This window comes from Trichomycterus rosablanca, chromosome 26 (genome assembly GCF_030014385.1).
Source record: "Trichomycterus rosablanca isolate fTriRos1 chromosome 26, fTriRos1.hap1, whole genome shotgun sequence".
In the NCBI taxonomy this organism is placed as follows: domain Eukaryota; kingdom Metazoa; phylum Chordata; class Actinopteri; order Siluriformes; family Trichomycteridae; genus Trichomycterus; species Trichomycterus rosablanca.
In genome coordinates this window covers 2,069,267-2,084,073 of record NC_086013.1, presented here as the reverse complement: position 1 = coordinate 2,084,073, position 14,807 = coordinate 2,069,267, and the positions used below count along the sequence as shown (strand labels likewise).

General features: G+C 36.0%; 1 protein-coding gene, 1 long non-coding RNA gene and 1 pseudogene across 2 annotated transcripts; 2 read left to right on the top strand and 1 right to left on the bottom strand.

The window, feature by feature from the left end:
* The first annotated feature begins 480 nt into the window (after positions 1–480).
* Positions 481–1,865, top strand: LOC134303459 (uncharacterized). The gene is made up of 3 exons (XR_010007651.1): positions 481–717; positions 1,318–1,451; positions 1,611–1,865. It is a non-coding gene; the product is annotated as an uncharacterized LOC134303459 (long non-coding RNA).
* A 2,354-nt stretch (positions 1,866–4,219) lies between these two features.
* On the top strand, positions 4,220–8,835 carry LOC134303693 (uncharacterized; annotated as a pseudogene).
* A 2,392-nt stretch (positions 8,836–11,227) lies between these two features.
* si:dkey-111e8.4 (uncharacterized protein LOC793802 homolog) lies at positions 11,228–12,788 on the bottom strand. The gene is made up of 3 exons (XM_062989060.1): positions 12,723–12,788; positions 11,759–11,900; positions 11,228–11,665 (listed from the first exon to the last, which is right to left on the bottom strand). The coding sequence occupies exons 2-3, from the start codon at positions 11,896–11,898 to the stop codon at positions 11,290–11,292; spliced, it is 516 nt and encodes a 171-aa protein (XP_062845130.1). The 5' UTR covers positions 11,899–11,900; positions 12,723–12,788; the 3' UTR covers positions 11,228–11,289.
* Positions 12,789–14,807: the final 2,019 nt, after the last annotated feature.

Below are 14,807 nucleotides of genomic sequence, written 5' to 3'. Positions count from 1 at the left end.
CATCATACTCTCATACATGGTTTACTATACTCTTTCACATATACTACTATACCCTCTTACAACTATAATCACACTTTCTTTTATTTACTATTATACTCTCATACACACAGCACTATTCTCTCTTGCACATATAACTATAGCTATGTAAAACAAAGATCTACTGTATGTGTAAGAGAATATTATTATATGTAAGCGTAATAAATACTGTATGTGAATGCAAATAATCATGTTTATGGAACGATATGAATGATAGTGAATGTAAGACAGAATGATAGTGCATGTGAATAAGAATAGTTGTATGTGTGAGAGAGTTTGATGGTGTGTGTGTGAGAGTATGATAGTGTGTGTGAGAGAGTTTGATTGATACGGAAACGAGTTTGATTGAAACGGAAGTAATATTACATTCTCAGTACCTGATTGGTGGAAGACGCGGGATTTCACAGACATGTCCCGCCTTCCTCATTACTACTGATAGGAGAGGATAGTGGACCGAGAGAGAATCAATGGAGCATCGGCCTGTTAACATTTTAAACTTTTCCACCGCTGCCACATCCATGTCAGAAATGTGGATTTAAACCCGACAGCCCGACAGGAGTCTAAACGCGGCCGCGGAGGAAGAGATGCGGTGAAGCTTTATATCCGAACCATCAGCCGAGTGCTGCGAGCTCCATATCAGCCTCAACCACAGAGAGCAGAGGCTCCAGAGTCAGGGGACAGGTGAGTTCACTACATCATTCACCTCTTCATTTAGCTTCTGATAGAGTCGGGTTTAGATTGGGATATTTAATAAATATTCGTCTTTGTAAGGGACCGTCTGCAAATTACACGTTTTAAACGTTCTAGTAATGCCAAACTAAGTAAGTGAGTTCTCATAAAGCACATTTATAAGAAACTTTGTTTTGGAAGCTTTCTTAAAGAACAATAAATAAAATTACTTTATCGTTTTAATGGCTATAGTTGCTCCACATTAATGTGTCACTACATTCGAGTCGAATTACATGGAACTTTTGGACTCTTCCCTATGTAGGTCTTAATAAGTAAAATAAAATATAGATTCATTTTGTATACACAATCATAAACAAGCTGCTGCACATGGAAAGCTACAGACTTACAGTCTAACATTTCAAAATCTGTCTCAGTGCTCATTCTAACTTAGTCACTTGTACTATTAAAGTTTGTTATCTTTTTTTTATTACAGAAAATGTAATTCATTATAGATTGAGACCAAGCTCTCTTGAGTAACTGTTCTCTAAATATTTGATTGGGTGAATTGCTATAGACTGGTTTTGAAACTAAATTCAATTTTTGTGATTTCAGTATTGAACTTTTGATGGCATGAGGAAACAAACTGGTTTCACCAAAGTTGCACGAGGGCCAGAAACTAAATGGCTTCATGATTGACAATACATTTACATCAAAGGCAGTGTACATTAGACAATGACACATTTACGGTAAGTTATTTAAAAATAATGTAAGCAGTATGTTTATATTGCATATTATTAATAATAATAAGTAATTTGTAGCATTTAGATTTCATGGTTTGGCAATAGGCTAACCCCCAACATTTTCTAAATGCATTGTGTGTGTGTGTTTGTTTTGTTTGTTTTTAGTTTGTCACCACAGATTTAGAGGACAGTGGTGTGGAGGTTGACACGACAACAGCATCTAGTGACCACAGAAGTACCACACCAGTCATTGTATGACTACAAGGACTAAGGATACCTTAATCCACCTGAGTGACAGATAATTTGCTGTTGAGACTGTTCTGAAATATTTGGTTTCTGCATGCAACAATAAATAAGAAACATTTGTTTGCTTGGGACAAGATCTTTGTTAACCAGTATAATAGTGATTTCCTGACCTGTCCATAACTTAATAATAAATATCTAAATATTATATGGGGTGTCCTCGTTTTTTTTTTTTTTTTTTTTTTTTTTTTTTTTTTTTTTTTTTTTTAAACATTACTGCATTGTTTCATTTATCAGAAATACATTATGACGTTTTAATTACTATCACAAATAACTCTAATAACCATAACTAATTTGGAATTTGAACATTGTAAATTCTTTGGCCAGTTGCACACCCGTGATGGAAGGCATGTCCATTTGGGTCCAGCACCTGCAGCGCATGCCAGCGCTGTTTTCTGATGTTGCAAGACTGTTGTCCTCCTAGCACGTACCTTTCATCTGCATTTGGGGTGATTTGAAGAATCTTATTAACAATGTCAGCCAAAGTCGCAGACATTGCTGTATGCTCTCTCTCTCACACACACACACACGTCAGTTAACCAATTTGAAGTTGCTATTTGTGCCTGTATAATTTCCTCCTGATGATTCCAAAGCATACAGCTATTCTTTAGCAACGAATTTCAAGAGACAAACCGAAGGTAATTTGTTTATGTAGGATGACCAGTTCTGATTGTTGGAGGTAATCTTGGAGAAAATATATCCCTATGTCTAATTTCTACTGATCTTGAGTTTTCCTATAAATTTTTTAGGGAACAAAAACATGCATAATGTGCCTCCAATGCACCCAAACTTCATTGACTGTCACCTCCTTCTAACTGCGGGCTAATTAAAAGAAAGTAAAAAGTTGTCAGTGTTTATCCATTAAGCTCACAAAATAATATTTCCAGAATCATGCTGGTATGTCCCATGCTGTCAGTTTTCCTTTCAATGTTCTAAATGCATCTCATTGTGATGGACAAAAATAGTAAAACATGTCCTCCTCATTACCATTTATTTCCACAAACCAAAGTAACCTTGTAAAAAAGGTAGAAAGTAGAAATATCATGGCTAGTTCAACAAAAGTGTAGTCATTGTTAAAAGGTCTGCTGCCAGATTTAAATGTTTTTTGTAGACCAATTTATGTGCAGGCTCTGTTCTTACAGCTGTAAGCCAATCTGACTTCCTGTCCTCCTTCCTGGCCTCCTTTTAACACCTTGATGGTGTGTGAGAGAGTATGATGGTGTGTGTGAGAGAGAGTATGATGGTGTGTGTGAGAGAGTATGATAGTGTGTGAGAGAGTATGATGGTGTGTGTGAGAGAGTATGATAGTGTGTGTGAGAGAGTATGATGGTGTGTGTGAGAGAGTATGATAGTGTGTGTGAGAGAATTAATCTTAGAATTATGGCCTACACGGCCTCTCATAGGTTTCCACTCTGGGAGGTGAAATGGAGTATTTTGAAGAATAGTTTGTAATACATAAATAATTAAAATTCTTATTTGTTACACTCTTATAAACACAACATAAGCTGTTCAAAACGTGGACACACCTAAGCTGATGCAGTATTCGAAAAAAAAAACAGCAAAGGTAAGTGGAATTAGCATAATGCTAAAGTACAACAAAGAGTAAACTGTTATACTAATACAATTATCTCTTCAGATATTTTATAGGGTTGAGGACAGGACCTGACACACCCAGTTTTATATTTACCTGGTTTAGTCGTTTTAAAACCAGTTTTAATAAGTTCGTTGTGCATTGATGTGGTGGAACACGTAATTACATTAAAGGTAGATAATCTTTCAGTACAATACATAGATTCAACTCACAGCACAACAACCCAACAGCAGAACACTACCACCACCACCACCACCACCACCACCATGTGGGTACATTGTTGAATGCCTTTCTCTTTTTTACTACAAACCCTCCCCAAGAGAAAGCGAATGTGCCGGTGTGCCAGTTGCTCTCGGGAATAACTTGTGGTGTTGTATCTTAATTAGTATTTGGACACAGTGGAAGAGGATTTTCTCAATGACAGGTGCAGAAATCACTGCCATGACGTGTGTAATTGATTTGGACTGCATATATTAACTATGTGTGAATGTTTCTTTCTTTGTTTAGTCTGAATCTTAGGAACAACTAAAAAATGGCAGCTGTAATTAACAGTAAGTCAACACTCTTTCTGAAGTTTACCAGTGTTTTACTTAGTCCAAGTGTGCCCAACATGGTCAGAACTTAGTGCATGTTGGTATTAGTCCTGAGCAATCATTCCTAGCTTACCTTGTTATTAATTAATTTAAAATAAATCAATATAGTGTTTTTGATGTTTTGCTCCCCTGATTTAGCATCACAGAATGGTGTAAATGTGTGTATTTGTGTGCCTTTTTTCAATACAGATGAATTTAAACTTACTGGACCCAGTGATAGAGAGTGTCACTCTTTATCCTCGGTCATTCTGTCATGTCACCTGCAACCTGCGATCAGTGCAGCAGACATGGAGATCCGGTGGTTTAAGAGGACCCGCTGTGTATGCCTCTATCAGAACAGACAGATGATCGAGGGAAAAGGCTTCATAGGCAGAATGAGTCTGTTCACTCAGGCCCTGGATGAAGGACATGTGTCCCTACAGCTGAGAAACTGCTCGTGGTCAGATTTAGGTGACTACCTGTGCCAGGTCATCAGTGGAGACAGAGTGGAAGAACTTACTGTAACAGCAGAGATGTATATAGGTAAGATTCGGATTATGTATACACCACAAAATCAGTCACATGAATGAACCACATTACAAATTATGATTCAGGGAAAAATCATCCCCAAAACATTACAAATCCACAATTTCATATTCTATGATCTTTTTTTTTTTTTACCAGAAGTTCCAATCATTTATGTTTGTGTTGCTCTTAGGTCTGTTTTGTTTACTGTGTTTTTAAAATGTTTTTAAATCAATGCAGGTTAACTTTTGAGTGGTTATGTAATGTTATGTTTTTCTCTGTTTCATGTTACACAGACAGTCCCACACAGGTACGTTTTTAACTTTAATTTATGATACACTTGCTAATGGCTGATTTTATACGCTTATACAGTTGAGGTCAAAAGTTAGAAAGGCTTATCCCAACAAGAAAATGATTCAATATGATACAAGTGCAACCCATATTAAAACACACCAGTTCCACTGACAGCAAACAGCCCTTGATCATAATACTTCCACCACCATGCTTGACAGGTACAGTGTCATCATGTAGCTTATCTCCAGAGGGCTTTTACTTCGTCCATGTGATCAGTAATATACTATAGTATATTATTCTATAGTAGCACTGCCAAGAAATGCTTGTCCCTTACGGTTGGATGCAAACTGCTAAGTTTATTGTGTGACAGGTTTAATATGCATTAGTGTTAAAATAATTAAAAAATTACTTTGTGTTATTAAACAATACACACTGCTGCGTTTAATTTGATGCCAAGTGTTTGGATTACAAGCAGCTGTTTGTCTTTTGGGTTAAATAATGTTTGGATAGTATGATGTAAGAGATGTAATGTAAGAGATGTAAAGGAATCTAAAATGAGAAATGCTAGGAATGCCTGCATTAACATTTATAAATTAACATTACTTTTAATGCCCTGAGACATGAACACACTGTATTATTTACTTCTACAGGCACATTTTGGTTCACCCGGTGAGTATCAAGCTGTAATTCAATAGACTAATTCAAATTATGTGTCTTTAAATCATATTTTATACATTTTATTGTATTGATTTTATTACATAGTGTAATAAATACCTTTTTTACATTTCTATACAGTCTACATCCGACAGGTGAGTACTAACATTTTTCCCTTTAACATTATAGCAGCTGCTTTAACATTTATCACTAAATTATCTTTAAAAGACGAAAAGACCCTCATCACATTATTATTATTATAATTTTTGTGTTTACTGAGAAACCACCTCAGTAAGTCACTCTGGATACATCCATCTGCAAAATGCTGTAAATGTAAAAAAGGCACATCATCCAGGTAACACCATGACCCTGTGAAATACGGTGGTGATAGCTTCCTTTTATGGTTATGCTTCTCAGCAGCACAGACTGGCAGTCTGATTGTGATTGACTGTTAATCTCCTAGAAATGAAAGCATTGCAATGCAACTTTACCTGTTGTAGGAGTGCTACTCTCAAGGGCGTGTCCTTTGTAGCTTTAGTATGTACATTTCACAAGACAAAAATGTATAATTAGATACACTGACGTGTACTTATATGTGTACACCAATGTAAAATGGAGACACATTTGACCCTCCTGTAGTTTCATCTCTGACCCTCACACTGTTTTATCCATTTGCACAGAGTAATAGAGAATGGACAGATGAGGAGAGGATGTTGATGGAGGGAAATGCATTGCTAACTGGTAAGTATGGAGGGGACGGTCAAACTTGTAGGATAATCTTCATTATACTGCAACAGTGGGGTTTTGTAGACAGAGTGTGTGTGCTTGTCTGGCCATGCTGCAGTCCTGATCTGACTCTTACTGAAAATATATGATGCACTACAAAGAGGCAAATCAGACCACAGAGAATTAGTATCTTTATAAATGTGTTGCAGGCATCAAATTCTAAATACAAAATACAATATATTTGGTCAGCAAAAACGCTGGAATCTTTTCTTTGAACATTCATAATTATAATAATAGTATTTATTTCTCATTGCCATTAGTTAAAAAAACACTCAGGCACCAAGTAACAATCATGGTAAATGTAAAGAAGCTTGATAAAATTCTTAAATACAATTTTTAAAAAGCTACACAGCCAAATGGTTTGTAGAAAATTAGGGATGATGCATTTTTTAATAATGCTTTATCACTTTATCAAAATTGTGCAAACACTAATATTGATATTACAGAATATAAAACAGATGTTAGGAGTCTTATGAATCAGCTTGCAGAGAAGTACTGCAAACTGGATTTATTGGAAGAACAGCTGAAGAACACCAAGCCGGAACTGGAGGGTGCTTCTAAATCACCGGGAAATAAAGAGCCATGGAAAGGAGAGATCAGAAATACAGAAGAGAAAAACAAAGAGAAAATCATCAAGGAGAAAGATGCACTGCTGCATGATATGAACACTAAACTAGAAAACACAACTAAACAACTGTCGAACAGAGAAAAGGATCTACAAGAGAGAGATCAAGAGCTGAAAATAAAAGATTCACAGATACAGGAGACACAAACACAAATAAATGAAATGAAGAGCCATCTTGAGCAAAAGGACAAAGAATTTAGCGAGAAATTGAAGCTGCTCACAGAAACAGATGCTCAACTGAAGAACATGAACAAACTGCTGTGTTTCAAAGACAAGATACTGAAGAATACAGTCGAAGAGATGGAGACTCTAGGAAAGAAGGCGTCGCCCGAGAACCCTTTATTACAGGAGATGATGAGCTTACTGGAGCATCTGAAAAACGAGTTGTCGGAGGAAAACGAGCAGCTTACAGACCCGGAACTATTGAGTGAGTTATGTATGATATAAAATGATTCCAATGTAATATATTATAAATAAATTATTGAATGATGCCAAATTATTCACTTTCTAATATTTTGATCCTAGTAAGTAAATCTATTCAAGACTCAGCAAGACGTGATAGATAGAATAGTACAGATGGAGACCGTCCAAATTGTAAGTGATTAATGATTTAGTTTTATGATGAGTTTGGCATGAATAAATCGTATTTTAAATATGTGTATTCAGTTTAAGATATATTTCGAAAAGTCAGTTTAAGAACGTATTTACTACATCAAACATAGTATATTATTTATGTATCAAACATTTTATGACTTCAAAAAATGATTAGCTACAGACATGAGTGTTTATTTACTTATTTTTCTTTATTTTCAGTGAGTAAAGAAACCTCCAAACCAGTGAATCCAGTGCCAGGCCCTGTATCAGAACTTAGGCTGGTGCTTCTGGGCAGGAGTGGCTCCGGGAAGAGTTCAGCAGCAAACACAATACTGGAAATAGGCAAGATGAGCCAAGCTGGACCAACTGCATCCACCCAACAAAGTATGAGCACCCAAGCAGAGGTAGCTGAAAGGAAGGTAACTGTTGTGGACACTTCTGACTGGTTCAGCCCTGGACTCTCTTTGGAGCAGCTCAGACAAGATGTCAGAGTCTGCATCAGTCTATCTTCTCCTGGACCCCATGCCTTTCTCCTGGTCTTACCAGCAAAGCAGTTCACAGCAGAGCAGGAAGAAACATTGGAGAGAATAGAGATGCTATTTGGGGAGACATGTTGGCAAAACACGATGATACTTTTCACTGTTACTGATGAAATTCAGAAAAAGAACATCAACAAGTTTATTCTATCAGGAAACCAGGAGGTCCAAAGACTTGTGGAGAAATGTAGAAACATGACGTACTGTCTTAACATTAAGGACAGTGGAAATGGTTCTCAGGTCATGGAGCTACTGGAGAAGATAAGAGCAAATGGTGGATGGAAACAAAGAAAGGTTCTACAGCAGTAAGATCTACCTAGAAACAGAATCTCAGATCAGAGCAATAGAGACCAAGATCTTAAAGCAAGAGGAGAAAGATAAGGAGGTGCATGACTCTCTGAGAAACATTGAGAGAGTAATCCAGGAGCATGACGGAGTCCTTAGGCAACTTAACGACCGAACAACTGAACTGGAGAGAAAAATGAAGAAAGAGAAGGATGAGGAGAAAAAGAGAGAACTTGAGAGGAAACTGCTACATGAAGTTCAGCGAAGGACGGAAGTGGAAGAAAAGGTGAAAAGACTAAAAGAAAACAGAGATAGGGAGAAGAGAGAGATGGAGGAGAGACACCAGCTGGAGATAGAAAAGATCGGGGAGGTGTTCGACAAGGAGGCCAGGATGGCGGCAGAGAGGAACCTTATGAAGATCATCCTGCCTGAACTTCAAAGAAACATTTTGACCTCGAAAACGAAGATGCAAGAAGAGTTCAACAGACAGATGGAAGAAAAGAATAAAGAGCTGGAGACACTTAAACAGGAACTCTCAAAATGTAAAGATATCCTCAGTCTGCAGAGAGAAGCGTACCAAATAGCCGTGGTAAAAATAGCAGGTCAAGATCAGGATCAAGTCTAGTACAAATCATCCGTGTGAATATAAGACATAAACTGTTACACCACCATCACACTTCATGATGATTCTTAGTGGGTTAGTTTTATTTACTTAGCTTTACTTAATATACAGTGCCTTGCAAAAGTATTCAGCCCCCTTGAACTTTTCAACCTTTTGCCACATTTCAGGCTTCAAACATAACGATATGAAATTGTAATTTTTTGTGAAGAATCAACAACAAGTGGGACACAATCGTGAAGTAGAACGAAATTTATTGGATATTTTAAACTTTTTTTAGAAATAAAAAACTAAAAAGTGGGGCGTGCAATATTATTCAGCCCCTTTACTTTCAGTGCAGCAAACTCACTCCAGAAGTTCAGTGAGGATCTCTGAATGATCCAATGTTGACCTAAATGACTGATGGTGATAAATAGAATCCACCTGTGTGTAATCAAGTCTCCGTATAAATGCACCTGCTCTGTGACAGTCTCAGAGTTCTGTTTAAAGCGCAGAGAGCATCATGAAGACCAAGGAACACACCAGGCAGGTCCGAGATACTGTTGTGGAGAAGTTTAAAGCCGGATTTGGATACAAAAAGATTTCCCAAGCTTTAAACATCTCAAGGAGCACTGTGCAAGCGATCATATTGAAATGGAAGGAGTATCAGACCACTGCAAATCTACCAAGACCCGGCCGTCCCTCTAAACTTTCAGCTCAAACAAGGAGAAGACTGATCAGAGATGCAGCCAAGAGGCCCATGATCACTCTGAATGAACTGCAGAGATCTACAGCTGAGGTGGGAGACTCTGTCCATAGGACACAATCAGTCGTACACTGCACAAATCTGGCCTTTATGGAAGAGTGGCAAGAAGAAAGCCATTTCTCAAAGATATCTATAAAAAGTCACCTGGGAGACACACCAAACATGTGGAAGAAGGTGCTCTGGTCAGATGAAATCAAAATCGAACTTTTTGGCCACAATGCAAAACGTTATGTTTGGCGTAAAAGCAACACAGCTCATCACCCTGAACACACCATCCCCACTGTCAAACATGGTGGTGGCAGCATCATGGTTTGGGCCTGCTTTTCTTCAGCAGGGACAGGGAAGATGGTTAAAATTGATGGGAAGATGGATGGAGCCAAATACAGGACCATTCTGGAAGAAAACCTGTTGCAGTCTGCAAAAGACCTGAGACTGGGACGGAGATTTATCTTCCAACAAGACAATGATCCAAAACATAAAGCAAAATCTACAATGGAATGGTTCACAAATAAACGTATCCAGGTGTTAGAATGGCCAAGTCAAAGTCCAGACCTGAATCCCATCGAGAATCTGTGGAAAGAGCTGAAAACTGCTGTTCACAAACGCTCTCCATCCAACCTCACTGAGCTCGAGCTGTTTTGCAAGGAAGAATGGGCAAAAATTTCTGTCTCTCGATGTGCAAAACTGATAGAGACATACCCCAAGCGACTTGCAGCTGTAATCGCAGCAAAAGGTGGCGCTACAAAGTATTAACGCAAGGGGGCTGAATAATATTGCACGTCCCACTTTTCAGTTTTTTATTTCTAAAAAAAGTTTAAAATATCCAATACATTTCGTTCCACTTCACGATTGTGTCCCACTTGTTGTTGATTCTTCACAAAAAATTACAATTTCATATCGTTATGTTTGAAGCCTGAAATGTGGCAAAAGGTTGAAAAGTTCAAGGGGGCTGAATACTTTTGCAAGGCACTGTATATAGATATTTATTTTGGTTTTTCAGGCTACTTAAATGAACTGTAAAACCCTGCAATTAAGTTGGGTGATCAAATCCATGTACACAAAGTGAACACAATGTTTTATATTTATTTGTAGTTTCTTGGAAACCTGCCAATCTGTATATTAATATTAAAAAAATCTTGAATCCGTTAATATATCTGATTCCAATGTTAAATCTCCACCACTGCACTGATATAGTAAACTCTTCTGCCATGTTAAACCAACTAACATAAAAAAGATCAGCAGAGAGGAGCAGCTCTACAACTGGTTACAGATGCAAACTAAACGGTCAAAGTTTAAGAAATCTGAACGTACCTGTGTTTTTTCTAACAATATATATTATTTTAGAAATCAATGAAGTCATTTTCTTCCGTTAAAAATGTTGTTAAATATTTTTTCCCTTTTTATAATAATTTGAACACTGTGTTGTAATTATAGTCCAAATAGTCCAGCTTCTGCATAATCACACCAATGTGTAGTTATAAAAATATGTTATTACCCTGCTAGTGTCATCGCATGGATGGGAAGAAGAGGACAGATAAGGTGTTCAGTGCAACACAGTGCATCTACGTATGTTGTATGTCTAGCCAGTAAAAGTACCAGTAAATGGTCAGTAAATGTACATTCAAAACGTGGTTTTCACCCAAAATCAAAAAATTATCTTTGATTGGCCTTCATCTTTATTTATTTAGATCTTCCTGTATGACCAATAACATTATTTATGAGGCACATTGGAACCAAGTTGTTTCACTTTCACTATTGTCATTTACTTCCTCATTGGTAACTGTATTTGTGGCTGTGGATGGAATTTGCATATTCTCCAGTGAGCTTAACTCTAGTCCAGTACAAAGTGTTTTGTCTGTTTTATCATGACAAGAAGAAGAAGTGCCTGCTCGAGGCTGATCTCTCGAAGTAGAGGCGATCTCAGCAGTCACAGAGGAGCATGACTGATGTACAATGGAGCGACTACGGCATGTTAACGTTTGTACGAGCTCAGAGGCATGTTTCTGCTCCATGATGATCATCAGGGTGAATCTGGGTTGGTTGTTTTTTCCTAAATTGTCAAGTGGAATGATCTCAATTTCTGCTAGTGTCCTGGATGATAAAGAGGGAAAACACATGTCTTATTAAATGTATGTACACGCATATGTATATGTATTTATTTGTGGGTGTGTTGTGCATTAGTACTCAGTTGGTACAGGACGACGTCTTTTGATCCAGCAGAAGGCAAAGATGGCAACAATGATGAGAAGCAACACCACCACAAACACGATGAAAACATCAGAGTTCCACCACTGAGACATGGAGCTCACCCTACTGCCATCCATGCCTACACACACACACACACACACACACAGGAAGTATCTCAGTTGGCATATGTAGTGCTGTGCATGTGCAATAAAATCACTGATTCTTGATCTAAAGATGATAAATTGAATAAAATGCTTCAACCTGTCAATCCACTCTTTGGAATCCTTTAAAAATCTGATTAAATTAAACATCTACTTTTACCTCCACATAAGTTTTTCCCTCCTTTTTGGTTAAAAATGAATATTAAGAAAGTCACCAAACCATATTTATATCTTTATTCATCTAGAAATAACCTATATAAAATGTATGGTGAAATTTGGATGTAAGGAACACTGGCTATACAGCAAGCGCAACATCATCATTATTATTATTATTATTGTTGTTATTATTATTATAATTATTACTATTATTATTAGTTTTATGAACATTTGATGAGTATTTTACACCCTTGTGGTTTGAGACATTGAAAAGTCGTCTCCTCATTTAGTGAGGATTTACAGGCTGTCTAAAAAAGTAGTCAGTAATAATAAAAATGAACTTTATTGATATTAACAGCTCAAATTTGATGTGTTTAGATGCCTCATGACTGCGTTATAGTGCTTGTTATGAATAATAAATAATCCATAAACGTCCTGAATTACTGTTAGTAAAGTAACGTTAGTTTGCCATTAATGCTAGTCAGCTAGCTTGTAGATGTAGTTACCTTTAGCGTTGGTAAATATTTTATATTCCGTCTTAAACCTTTTTTATCGAGTTTGCACCACTATGTGTTATTAGTTAACAATATTTCTGACGTCTTGAAATGCGTTTTTGGTCATTTTTTTGATGAAGACAGAATTACCTTAGTATTTGCTGCAGACATGTAAACACAACAGTGTACCGTGCAGTCATTTGTACTGGGTTACTATACAGATTCTGCTCAGCTGAGCTGGTGTTATTTCTTTTATTGCAGATATAAAACTGCTCAACGACTTTTACTTCAACCCATTTTTTTTTTTAAAACTGTAAAAACTATAAGGTAGAATATTAAAAGCTACTTTTAAAAATCAACGTCAAAAAACGTGTGTAAAAATGTACTTTTGTTTGTTTTTGTATGTACAGTATATGGGTCATTCTATAATTTGGGGTACATTTCACATCACCAAAAAAGTACAAAAACAATGTTCTCTCTCAATAAAATAATCAGTGGTTCAAGTTAATATATTCTTTAGTGTAACATATCCACTATTTGCAAAGCTTAAACATCATTTTTTGTTTTTTTTATTTTAAAGGGACAGTAGATGTAGACTACTAGGTAACTTAGTTGACAGGTAACATAGTTGACAATTTCCCTATTTTGACCCATAACTTCAGTGGTAGACCTTGCCTGGCTGACCACATGTCATTTCTTGAACAGAATAATGTCTAATTTGAACATACGTTTGAATTAAAATTATTAAAAAAAATTTAACCATAACAATGTATGTAACATAGTTGACGGTCAATTAATATACTCATTGACAATGTTCTATTATAGATAAAATATATAAAAAAATAAGAGAACATTCACCACAGTTTGTTCAATATACCCTCCACAGAGGAAAATGATATCATGTAATGCTGGTCACATAATTTTAGAACAAACCATTTTTGAGTTGCTGAGTGGAGTTCTGTTAGTAACATAGTTGACAGAACTTTTGCGGACATTAATAAATAAAGATATTTAAATTATTTAAAAGAGAAATTTTAATATTATTTTTCTTTGGTATTTAAACTTTTAAAATAAATAAAAAAATAGATGTTGTTGCCCTTAATGATTTTATTCATTATTTTAAAACCAAGGCATCCTCAACTAAAAAAACAGACACAGCAAAAACTGTTCATTTAGGAACATCATGACAAATTTCAAGCTAAATGAAGCATAGGATGCACATCATGTTTTTGTGATATTACAACATGTTTTCCATTAATAGGTAAAATATGACATTTTTAAAGAAAATAGTTAGAATAAATATAATTATTATCATTGGACATGGAATGTACCCCAAATTATAGAATGACTCATATTGTCGTTGACGTGCTGTTGGGCACAGCTGGGCATTAGATAAACTTTATTTTTAATAATATAAAACCATCACTTGTTCTTTCATACGTAATTGCCCTGGTTTGCAGTTCCATATAAAGCATCCAATGTTATCATACAATGTATAGTTTATTTACACTTGCATGTTTGGTTTCACACATTTCACTTAAATTTTTAATTGCTCATAATTAAGTTTATTGGTTTTCTAGAAACTTTACATAAATCTACTGGGTATAGAGAGCACCCCACCTTTATTTTTTATTTATGTTTATAATTAATTGGTTTCTCATTACTTAAAATAATCTACAGGGGCTGGTTTGCACAGTGCAGTTGGCATATATTAAAGCTAAGAGTTAAATATTAAAACAAAAAATAAAGTTTATTGCTTATACACTTACTGATTAATTCAGAATGTTCCAATATCACCAGAAAAACCTAAGATCTTTTTCATCATTGTCATTGGCAATTCTGGTACCAATTGTTGGTAATAATGCTCCACCAGATAGACACGGTATGTCTTTAAATATTTTATCTCTATTTAATATTCAATATTTTATTTTTCCTTAAGCAATTATTAATTTTTTTTTACTTGATTATAATTTAAGGTACTTCAGAGTTCTACTAAATCTTGTAAACATCTATAGGCTCTTTGGTTTGAGATGTGCTTCAGTGTATTGACCAGTAGAGGACGCCACATGCCAATACATGCTCTTTCTATAATGCTTATACAGTATAATGCTCACAAGTTCCATCTACAGGTGAACTGTTATGTACACAAATCTTCTAGTAATAACTAGTTATAGTAGGAACATAGACTGACAGTTATTTACTGAATGGAGAACCAAAATAATTCGTCTGTGGATT